Raw genomic sequence first — 12,369 nt, forward strand, 5'->3', positions numbered from 1 at the left:
ACACGAGCACGTCGGCAATTGTGGACCATTTAGTGGGGTGAAATGTTCTTGCATGTCATTTATGTACACAGCGCTCTCTTGAAACTCATCCATTACGTGGAACCTGTACAATTTGTTTTTTTAAAAAAAACAGCATTAGTTTCCCTGTGATACAGATCAGTTGGGTTATGTTATGCAAAATGATTGACTTACAAACTTTCAGTGGCTCTTTTTGTCTCCTCAGCTGAGGGATCTGCAGACTCTGGGCCAGCGCTTTGTTGCTGCTGCTGCATTGTAACTTGTCGTGAGGTACCTTCTGACGGGTATGATGGGTTATTGTTATGGAACCTGTACAATTTTTTTTTAAAAACAGCATTAGTTTACCTTTGATACAGATCAGTTGGGTTATGTTATGCAAAATGATTGACTTACAAACTTTCATTGGCTCTGATTGTCTCCTCAGCTGAGAGATCTGCAGACTCTGGACCTGCGCTTTGTTGCTGCTGCGTTGTAACTTGTCGTGAGGTACCTTCTGACAGGTATGATGGGTTATTGTTATTTAACACCTGGATTAGCGCTTGGGTTTTTGCAGCGCTGATCAAGTCGATGTCGTGACCCGAGTTGTGACCGCCTTCAGTTGGCATATCACCTTGAAGCGGGGCTAGACTGCCAGTCTCGCAGTTTCCAAGTGCGGGTTCGCCGTGACGCTCGGATATGCAATCAGCGTCCTCCTTTGGATCGCGCAACATCTGTATCTCAGTGTTATCATGGACCTGAGTATCTCCAATGGTGGTGGTTTCGTGCGCTGTTTCAGCGGGGTCTATCTCAGGAGGAATCTCGTCCATTTTCAAGTCGAGGTTCTCCATTTGGCCTTTTGGTGCAGTGGGTGATGACTTGCTGAGCACACACTGTGTTTTTTGCGGAGGCGTTGTAGTTACCACACGTTTGGTTTTCGTTGTTCTTTTACAGGGTGTTTGGCTGGTTTTTGTATTCCAGCGTTTCAGCCTCACCCGTTGAGGGTTACGCGATGGGACGCTTACACCTGTACTTGGTGAGGAGGCGCCCTTACTTTTCTTCTTGTTAGGAGTACTTTGTGGGGGGCTGTTCACAGGCTTTCCTGGTGAGGGGGGTCCATTGGTAGTGTTTTTGAGGTTTTGTTGGTTGGCCCCTTCTGCCAGGGAACTTGGCCAGGAAGTGACTTTGGTCTTCTGTTTCTTTTTTTGGCTGTGTTGGCTGTTGTTGGTGCTCTTGTGCTCTATCCGACATTGTTGAGCTGATGGGTTACGTGATGACACGCAAGCTTTTTTTTGTGCGTTCATTATTGGAGTGTTGTTTGTCGGCGAATGGCACTTGTTTTTTGCTGTTTGTTCACGTTCAGCTGAGGGCCGAGTGAGATTAACAGAGGAAGCAGGGCTGTTACGTTTTAGTCCATTCCACGGACTACTATTTCTTTCAGGATAATATGGTGGTCTCTGTGCATCTTTGGTTTCTGATTCAGAGGAATCGGAATCTGAGGAACTAGACGAACTCGAACTCGATGAACTGGAATCAGAGGAACTCAAACGCACGTTTTGCACAGGTTGCATTTCTTCTTGTTCCTTGTCACAATCAGACTCATCGTCGGAGTCGGTGGTTTGTGGGCTGTTGAACTGTTTCTCGTTTCTCCACGGTCTCTTTGAACTACAAGTCTTCACCGGCGGAGCACGCGTGTGTGTAAGGCTTGTTTGTCTCGCATCATTCTTGGGACGTTGTTTCTGTTGTTGAGGTTTAATTCTGATGCTCTCTTGATCTAGACTGACTCTCGAGGTAGGCACGGGGTGCTTGATGGAGATGGGTTTCTTCCATCTGACCTCTCTGGTGGTCTGTTGCAGCCTTCGGGATGAGAGTGGTTTTCTTTTATCACTGTGGACATCCCTTATATTTTGCTGGTTGTCGTTTTCGCGGTACTGCCGCCTATCGCGTTTTATTTGGTCGACTGGTCTAGTTGCTACACGATCCGGTTCGCAGTACACACGGTTGTTATTCCTTTTAATTGGATATGGTCCTGCGGCCGGCCAGTTTTCCTGGCGGTTGTGGTTTCGCTCCTGCTCAAAACCTCTTCTGTCCAAACGAAGATATTTCTCTTTTTGGTTGTTTACCACAATCACGTTCCTAGGCCTCTTACGTGGGAAGCGATCTGCCTGGAGAACGACATCGTCGCTGGTGTCCTGTCTTGCTGTTTCTCTCGGAACAGCGACGGGTCTGTAGTTGTGTTTCGCTGTGTGTCGCTGAGCTTGTTTGAGTTCATATTCTCTCCTTTGTTGCACATTCCAAAGTACAGAAGGTACGCTGCGGTTTCTTTGGTCCGCGTAACTGGGTTTCTGATACCACTGGTCATGCGGATAATTATGTGCCATGTCCAGTTGCCCAACTGAAACTCTTTAATTAACTTTGTGTCTTATGAGATGAGATGAGCAGAACAGCCGCACACATACACGCTTACAGAGTTTTCCCAATGGACTGCACTTTCCCGACCGACATCCCCGACCGGCAGCATTTCCCGACCGGCAGCACTTTCCTGATGGGCGGCGTTTTCCCAACGCGTGGCTTCAGAACTAGGTACTTAGCTCCTGTTCAACAATATCATCTAATATAACATTAACAAAGTTTCCCGACCGGCAGCGTTTTCCCGACCGGCTCTCGGTCGGGAAACCTTTCGTGATCGGGACTCTCGGTCGGCTTTGACATGCTATCCCCACTGAAACAATTTCTCATTAATGAAACTTTGAACCCTCAGCCTTAGATTGATGCCATGAGATTTATTTCTTTTGCATCACACAAAATCGATGCCATTTCACGTACAGGACACAGAATCCATCAAAACGGCAAACCTTTCTTTACACCAAAACTTTCCCGACCGAGGGAGTTTTCCCGACCGAGAGTCCCGACCGAGAGTCCCGACCGAGAGTCCCGACTGAGAACGTTTTCCCGACCGAGAGTCCCGACCGAGAGAGTTGTCCCCACCGAAAAAGTTTTCACGACCGAGAGTCCCAAATGAGAAAGTTTTCAAACAGGCAGTGTTTTTCACAAACTCAGGCTGGTATTTTGAGACCAGCTGTCATTTTCATTGTTTCATTTTACCCCGCCCTCCTCAACCAGATCGATGGAGGAGCGTGCGTGCTGCACGGAGACGCCTCGGCACACGGGGCGAGAGGTAGGACCAAAACTCCTCATCAGTATCTCCAGGAAAATGTCTGCAGCTGCTGATCATCACTTCAGTGTTATTTTATACCAGAGAAATAATAAGAAAGCAAAAAGCAGAACAAGAAAAATGACCATTTTATTTTTTGTTCAGTCGAGATTTTATTGCCTCTGCTGTAAAATCTAATGACTGACGTCTTCTTTAGGCAGACTTTAGCTGCTCTTTGTTTGAAGCTGTTGGGCTGAATGGTGAACCTGGCTCAGCGTTTGCGGCACTCTGTTTGATCTTCTGGTAAAATCACATTCCTGTTGGATGAATCGCTCGCTGCAGCCTGAACAACATATTCCGAATGTGACAGTGAACGTGTGTGTGTTTAACTTCAGAGAGTGCTGACTCTGTCCTGGAATAAACAGGTTGCTCAGTCACGTCACCAATCAGAATCATTTTGGTAAATCGATTATTTAACACAGCTATTCTTTAACAAACGTGCTGTTACTGAACTTTAACACGGGACCCTTTACAGGCAGTTTCTTCAACCTTCACTATAATTCAAATGAAACCAAATAAAAACGAGGTGGAGGTGGTGGAGGACAGGTTCATCTGGTCAGGGGTTGGGCCTCTATTATGACTCCAAGGGTAAAGGACAGCGATGAGTTAACTGGAAATAATAACTGAATGTGAAGTGAACGGCCGGCAGGAAGGAAAGAAAAGAAGGAACACTGAAGGACCAAAACGAGCGTCACGCAGGAACAAAATACAGGACGGTCTTTGTGTTATCACCAAACATTTGGAGCCAATATTACAAACTGCCTTCAAATTCAAATAGTTTTACTCCCAGTGCAGCTCCGTCTGTCTCCAGGCCTTCAAACATCTGAGGAAAGTTCCCACCAGGATTAAACCCCTCAGGCGGCAGGACTACAGCTGATTACTGCTGTCAGACTCTGACTTTGTGGTCTGATTGCTGTGGTCTGGATATTTTGATCCTGATATTTGATTTGATGGTTTTCAGTTTTCTTGTTGCTGATCAGCTGGAAAAACAAACCCGAGTGTTTGGGGAAATGTTGCCACCGACTGAGAATCAGAAGCATTTTGTATTTTTAGATTAACTGTTTGCTTATCATCATCATCATCATCATCATCAGTGTGTTTGTGTTGAGTGTAAACCTGCAGTGTTTAATCTGATGAACCAGTTTAAACCAGTTACACTCTGTGTGTCACAGTGTCCCGTCCTCTGACCTCAGCCTTACGGCTCTTTGAATTTGTAAGAATGAAGTAATAACTTCTGATTTTCATCTTTCCGTCTTCCTGTTTTTAGAGCATAAGCATCACAAGCATGCTCACGGTCACCATGGAGACCACAACCACTCAGACCACGACCACAGTGAGCACATGGGTGGGGAGAACAGCAGAAACATCACCACAGGTACGTTTAATGTGAGCAGTCTGCACCACCTAAACCTCCCCACCCAGTGTGGGAGGAAAGTTAATCTCACATCACTTTTTGCAAAAATAGTATTAATAATAATAATAATAATAATAATGCTGCTAATATGAAATGTAAACATGGTATTTGTATCACACTTTTTAAAATGCAGTCATAAAGCATTTCAGTTTGGATAAAAACATAAAGAACTGAACATATTCTAAAATACAAACGCGTTCAAGAACATGTTTATAAAAGCACATGTATAAACTAAAGTCTGCAGTACAATAAGTCGATACAAAGACGGTCTGAGGAGACTGAGGCAGGTTTTTAACTTATCAGCTGACAGTAAAAGGAACAAGACTGGATGTCAAATTTGAACCCTGGTGAAAAACAACTCTGAAGGTTCTTAGCAGGAGGTTTGATGTTGTAATGACTGACCTCAGTGTACAAACACTCGGCGCTGTCAGTGCTGAGACTGAGCTTGAACATAAACACATCCAGTTAGTGGAAGTTGTGAAGCGTTCGCTGAGGTCAGAGAAGCTGCTGATGTATTCAGGAAGCCACAGCTGTGTGTCATCAGTGTAGTAATCGTAGGAAGGATGATGACATGTAGTCTGTAAATTTAATTGTGAAATGTCCGATAGTGTGATGAAAATGATCTGACAGCGCTGCCAGACTGATGAATGGTGTCAGACGCTGCAGATGAATCAAACTAAAACTGATTATTCATCGAGCAGCTCTGTTTGCAGACTCGTGTCGGGTGAGAATTGGCATCTTTGAAGTGACATTTATGGTCCTGTGAACGTGTCCGTCCAGCGGTCTGCAGTTACTGTTTGGACAGCAACAGAAAGCTGCTGCTGCTGGACGTGGATGACCTGTAGAGTTCATCAGGAAAAAAACGAATAAATAATCAAAGATAACAAAAATACAGTGAGGACACTACAGACTGCGACTGCTCGTGGGCCGCCTCTGTGCTGCCCCGCTCAGCAGAGTGAAAGCAGTCTGAGGTCATGACTCTCAGAGGGATCGCTCTGGGTTGGCAGTGAGTTTCTGCCTGAAGTTGAAGAATCACAGCGTCGTGTTCTGGAAGCAGAGACGGTGCGGTCCTTTCTGTCAGCAGCGTTTTGATGTTTCTGAAGCTTGTGTTTGTGTTGCAGCGTGGGTCGGCGGGTTCCTCTCCATCACCATCATCAGCCTGCTGTCTCTGCTGGGCGTCGTCCTCATCCCGCTCATGAACAAAGTTTTCTTCAAGTTCCTCCTCAGCTTCCTGGTGGCGCTGGCCGTGGGCACGCTGAGCGGCGACGCATTCCTGCACCTCATCCCCCACGTGAGTCCCTGCAGAGCGCGACCACCTGACACACAGGAAGTCTTACAACACGTGATGTTCATGCTCTCAAGTTAAAGTGATCAATGACTTCAGCTGTTGAACAGCGGAGAGCGAGCCAGCAGACAGAGATGCTGCTTAGCTGCACGTTTATAAATCTAATGCAGCAGTGAGGTGAAGCGAGTGTGTTTGAATCCTTTATTTAACAAATTTGACTCTTTGTCGAGCTCTAAAACCAAACTGTGAGATTCTCACACTAAACAGAGATTTGTAATCAATGATCTATCAGGTAGACTCTGATTCTAATCAGCAGCCAATTGATTGATCAGCCTCTAATTATTCTATTATTTTATCATATTCTTCATTTTTCCAGTTAAAACTCACTGAGACTGTAAACGTCTTGTTCAAGAGCGATGTGGACAAAAGGGAAGCGGTCATTGCAACATGTTTACACATTCATAGACACACACAGACTCCACACATTATAAATGAGGATCATATGTCATGTGTGACATCATATGCATTCAAAGATCACAACAAGCACAACTTTAAATTATTTTTTTAAGAACAGTCAGATAAAGAACATTTTGTAACCCTTTTACAGAAAGATTTGTGACAGTTTTTCTGTCTGTTTGCTTTTGTTCTGATAATAAAGAGCTTCATCATCATCATCAGTCTGTAAACATTCAGACGGGTTGCTGGTAGCAGCTTCATATTTACTCCACATACATGAGATACTTTCAGTCTAAATATTTAGTTCTTGCTGCGCCCCCTGTGTCACATATTTATGCTAAGCTAAGCTAACGGTGTGTGATCAGTCTCAGGGAGGCCACCATCACCACCACGACGACGCAGCGATGACGGGACACCACCACCACGACGAGCACGAGGAGAACCTGGACGCGGTGTGGAAGGGCCTGACGGCTCTGAGTGACGTCTACTTCATGTTTCTCATCGAGCACTTCCTGACGCTCGGAAAGATGTACAAGGAGAAGAAACAGAAGGTCAGAGACGGCGAGTTTCTCTAACAGTCAGAATGACTCCTGATTCCTGTTGTTCGTGCAGACAAACTGTTAAACTGACCGTTTAACACACTGAGACCTGAGTCACATCATACAGCCCGCTCTTACTTAGAATTTAGTTACTTTAAAGCCCTCAATTAATAACCAAAGGTCAGAACAGAGCATCGTACAGTCACAGTCTTACAGGCAGACTTCCACACAGACAGCTCACGACGGCCTGTTTGACAAACGTCAGCTGCAGAATCCAAACATCCTGATGTCAAAGCAAAGTAAAGGATCTTTCTTTGGGGCTTTGCGCAGATCTTTGAGACAGCTTCACAGACGTGTGGGAGATTTCATTAAAAAAGCTCTTTGATCACATAGTTTACATGCAGTGTGCGGCGCAGCCTTCTGCCATGAAATTGGATGAACACAAACACCTCAAAATTTCAGTTTTTCACAAAAATCCCCGACTCAGCTCAAACACTTTGAGGTTTGGCTCCGAGGAACATATTTTGCTGTCGTCGCCTTTTTTCAGCTGAGTGAGTTTCTGAAGTCTGCTCCCTCTGCGTGGCTCCACATCGCCGCCTGTGTTTGGTTTCAACATGACTTTGCAGTTTTTTATTTTTTCAAACGTCATGAAAAATCGATGCGTCCTCTGTTTACGCTTTGCGAAGATACAGTCGGACACAAACTGTCTGATTTAGCATCAGCTTTCCTTCTCTGTGCATTTCTATGACAGAGAGAGTTAATTGTGACACTTTGCACACCGCAGCTACAAAGTTGGTCACAATTCTTAAAAACTGGAAACAATAACTCTTTTTTAACACGCTGATTTTCTTTTCTGATTGTTCACTCTTAAAAGAAATATTTATTTCTCATCTCATGGGTTTTTTTGTTGAGAAATTGGTATCTGACTTAACAGTAAGAACAAAAATGGAGGTAAAATTAAGGCGTTTAAGCATTCATGGTAATAAGTATTCTGGCCTACAAACCTTCGTGCTGCTGTCAGAAAAATGTAAACTGGTCCTTTCATGTTGATGTTGATGAGTTTGTACGAACTCCACGCAGATCCAGAAGAAGTGTGATCAGAACGAGAACATGGATCCAGAGAAACAGCCGGCGCTGGAGGAGAACAGCGTGAAGCCGAGTGAAGGTGAGAGACGAAACGGTGAATTATTTCGCGTTTTGTTGAACAACTGAGGATTTGGCTCAAAGTGAAGCCGAGCGTCACTCGAGCCGAGAGCTGAGATGTGTTTCTGTGTGAAGGCTTGTGTCAGCTTGGTGCATATTAACAACTGTGATGTCACGTTTGGCGTGTAGCGGATTGGTGAAGGCTTTAAGAGCTGCAGCTCAATCCACCATAGAGAACAGAGCTCTGACCTCTGAAACGGCACAGGCGGAGGTCGACCTCCCGGCCTAACCTGACCTAACCTCCATATTGTGTCTCCAGATGTGGAGACTAACGGCGCCAGCACGTTTGGCGACCACTCGAGCAGCCTGCATGGCAGCAGCGTGGCGGAGGAGGAGCAGGTGATGCTGGCGCCGCAGGTGTCCGTCGTTTCGCCGCAGGCTTACGGCAGAGCGTCGGGGGGCGCCGCTAACTACACCGACGAGGACTGCGAGAACAAATGCCACTCCCACTTCCATGACACGGTTGGCCAGACGGACAGCAGGCACCACCACCACCATGACTACCATCACATCCTGCACCACCACCACTCTCAGAACCACCACCCGCACAGCCACTCCCACTCCTACTCGGAGCAGCACTTCCAGGAGGCCGGAGTGGCCACGCTGGCCTGGATGGTCATCATGGGAGACGGACTGCACAACTTCAGCGACGGCCTCGCTATCGGTGAGTAGAAGGGTCACAACCCGTGATCTCACTTCCTCTTTAGCTTCAGTTTTTTGTCTTGAACTCGTTTAACAGCAAACACACCAGTTTCTAACCAATCAGAGCCCAGAAGGGTTGGTTTAACGTGACTAAACATGGTGCTGTTTGGTACTGAGAGAGTTTGTCATGTCACCACAGGAAGTGATCATTCAACCAGTCATCAGTTGGATATTTGTCTGCAGGAGAGAGATAAAGTTATATTTGTGAGGGTGTTAAAAACTAAATATTTGGTTTTGTTGTCACTGATGGGGATGAAATTCTTTAACCTCAGCTTAAGGAACCAGTCAGTGTCTGATTTCAGAGGCAGGTGTAAGTGGGCGTGGTCTGCAGTGATAGGCAATACAATATGGACCCAAGGGACAGCATGTATAGTGAAAACAGGGCGGGGCCTAAAATGGATCCCTGTAGAACGCCGCAGATCGAAGAAGCTGTTTCAGAACGCTGATGGAAAACAAGCTGTTAGTCAGATATGAGCTGAACATACTCAGGGTGATACCACGGATACCAAAAGACGGGAAATCAACGTTTCATGATTCACAAGTCATACAATGAATGACTCACATCAGCAATACTCAAAAGATGCAGAGTTGTGATGTCATTTCAAACCAGACTGAAGAATCTCAACAAAGCTCCAGAACTTCAGATGAAAAATTGTGGCACTGGTCCAAAGGTCTCTTTGAAGACTCTGGAGGGACAGATGTCGTAATTAGTGGGTTTAAACTTCTCAACAGTTTTAAGTCTGGAAGTGAGACTGGTTGAAACTGATCGGAGTGGAGAAAGTAGAAACATGAGAGCGTTCAGAGTTACGGGATGAAGCGTCAGTTCTGTGCACAGAAATCATCTTCACAGAATAGGTTAGAAAATTGGTGCACAGCACATTTAACATACTTGACCACTGACAGCAGAATTAGTAATGTTAGAACAAACTTTGGTGATTAAAGTTAAACGTCAGGAGGATTCACCCTCAGCCACAGTGAACGGTGACATGTAAGATGTGCATTTTCATGCTGATGTTTGCCTCTTGCTGCTGATGGTTTCTAATATTTGGATTTATCTGTTTGCAGGCGCTGCTTTCACTGAGGGTCTGTCCAGCGGTCTCAGCACGTCTGTGGCTGTTTTCTGCCACGAGCTGCCTCATGAGCTGGGTAAGACTCTTATCTCAGTGGAACATTTTCTCTGTAATCCCCAGTCTTACCTACATAAAGTACTTTATTATTGCAGTGGAATAAAGTGATAATGGCTTTGAAAGAATTTAAAAAAAAACTTCTTTCAGTCCAATATTTAAAGTTTTAAACATCTGTTCATTTAAATATGGAAACCTTTCACTGGGAGGTCACAGCATGTTTATTTTGTCATGAAATCAAAATCAAGAATCAGGCACTCCGTAATTCACTGCCTTCATGTGTTTGTCGCAGCTGATTCCTGCGTCGTGCAGTTGTTTTAAAGCAGTAACACCACAGTAAGAAACAGACATAAAGACAGTTTAAATGTGTGGAACAGCAGAAGGTGAAGAGCTCGTTTCTTTCTGCAAACACAACACAGCTCACTTATTCAACCACCTGAAAATACACCACAAACAGCACGATCTTTAATGCAAGAAGGCAAAGAGAAACAGTGCAATGGCTGCTAGGCTGAACCAACCAACACCAGCTCAGGCGTCTATAAGAGCGGGCCCGTGCAGCACGTCTGTCTTTGTGCACAGTCCTGCTCTCGATTCTTTTCATGTGTTTCTGTGATGTTTTATTTATTAGTTATCCTGTCCTTGGACACAGTCTGATCCTTAATTTAGTTCAGGATCAGCAGTGCAGTGCAGCAGTCTTAGTGAGTAACAGTCTTCTCTGATTCTCAGGTGACTTTGCGGTGCTCCTGAAGGCCGGCATGACGGTGCGTCAGGCCATTCTTTACAACGTGCTGTCGGCCATGATGGCCTACCTGGGCATGATCACTGGGATTTTGATTGGACACTACGCCGAGAACATCTCCACGTGGATATTCGCCCTCACAGCCGGGCTCTTCATGTACGTGGCCCTGGTGGACATGGTAAGTGAGCATTACCCTCCAGCCAATCAAAAGAGAGCATCCACTCTGACATCCACAGAGCGAGAGGTTCAATTGTAATGCTGTGAAATTTAAATAAATATTCCACATAAAAAACGTTCATTTTGCTTGACACAAAATACAGAGTTCAGCCTGAGATGAAGATACTGCCATCATTTTAATGGCATCTCATAAGTCGTAAAAATACCATCAGTCTGTACGTCTGAAAAACAGCTGCAGGAGGGTTTAGTGTCACAGTCAGCTGCTTCCTGGAAAAGGCAGCAGAGCTTCTGTCTCCTGAACAAAGGCGCCCTCTCGTAGCTGCTGCCCTGCTCTACACTCTATAAAAGCTTATTCGAATCCATTTTTCAGCCTTGGAGGATGCTCCTTTACCTCCTAGTGGTGTAACCGGGTACTGCAGCAGATGTGCGGCGCATTGTCCGTTCATCAAAACTAACGTCTGTTATTTCCTTCATGGGAAAAGTTTCTGTTTTCAGAAAACAGTGGGTCTGTGAGCCTCAGACAGTTTTCTTCTTTCAGGTCCCCGAGATGTTGCACAATGACGCCGGCGACCACGGCTTCAGCCACTGGGGCTTCTTCCTCCTCCAGAACGCCGGCATCCTGCTGGGCTTCTGCATAATGCTGCTAATCGCCATTTTTGAGCACAAAATCCAGCTGGACCTGGGATACTGAGAGAGACGCATTCCTGAGCTTCACGTGCATTCCAGTGCCGCCATCAGAGTTGTAGTGTTTTTTTTTTTTTTTATTTGTTGTTGATAGACGCCTTGAGTTAGTTTTTACTTGTGAAGCAGGAAAGCAGCAGCTGAACTGAGCCCGTCTGCCAGAGCCGCTGAGGCTCCAACCTCGGCCGGCTGGAGGTCAGCTGTTTAAAAAAGGTTCAGAAATATTTTTTAAGTTTTTTCTTTGTGTTAAACTTGTAGCTGTTTTTGTCTTTGTCAACAAACACACGACCATCACAAGTGGGAAACACCTGGAGTCCATCCAGGATCGCCTGTCACCAGTTATCGTTTCATATTTATGAAAAATTCATGAAGGAGAAACTGTTGCTTCCACCCACCCGGAGCTCTTCTGAGGAACATGTTTTATTTGGTTTTTGCTAATTTTGTGTCTGTTTTTCTTCTTCTGCTGCTGAGTGAGCCCGATCAGTGTTACAGTGTTATCCTCTGACAGTTTTCAGTTTCAGATGAGTTTTTCCTTTTCTCTGTGACGCTCTGGACAGATTTCTTCTTTACAGGCTGAAAGTGAGAGTGACTTTCACGTTGCTTCAGTGTCTTCCTCTCACTCAGGTCATCAGCCAGTGTCTGAAGCCGCAGTTTGAAATCTGTCAGTTAATTTTAAATCCTGTGGGTTTTATTCTTCTTTAAATTTAAATATTTGCCAACAAGTAACTGTTACACTGAGGTGTTTACAGCCAGCTGAGTTGTGCTGGTTGTAAAAACCTTTGTTTAGCTGAAGTTAAACTCTGTAACTCATTTAAGGAAGTTGAACTTTTTGTTTCCTGTC

General features: G+C 45.2%; 1 protein-coding gene across 1 annotated transcript; it reads left to right on the forward strand.

Moving 5' to 3' along the window:
• The first annotated feature begins 3,012 nt into the window (after nt 1–3,012).
• Nucleotides 3,013–11,541, forward strand: LOC134640694 (zinc transporter ZIP6-like). Its single transcript, XM_063492596.2, has 9 exons — nt 3,013–3,172; nt 4,476–4,583; nt 5,744–5,913; nt 6,729–6,914; nt 7,983–8,067; nt 8,365–8,769; nt 9,873–9,953; nt 10,658–10,848; nt 11,386–11,541. Exons 1-9 carry the CDS (start codon nt 3,013–3,015, stop codon nt 11,536–11,538), a joined length of 1,539 nt encoding a protein of 512 aa, XP_063348666.2. The 3' UTR covers nt 11,539–11,541.
• The last annotated feature ends 828 nt before the right edge of the window (nt 11,542–12,369 follow it).

The sequence above is a fragment of the Pelmatolapia mariae genome, linkage group LG14, assembly GCF_036321145.2.
Source record: "Pelmatolapia mariae isolate MD_Pm_ZW linkage group LG14, Pm_UMD_F_2, whole genome shotgun sequence".
Taxonomy (NCBI): domain Eukaryota; kingdom Metazoa; phylum Chordata; class Actinopteri; order Cichliformes; family Cichlidae; genus Pelmatolapia; species Pelmatolapia mariae.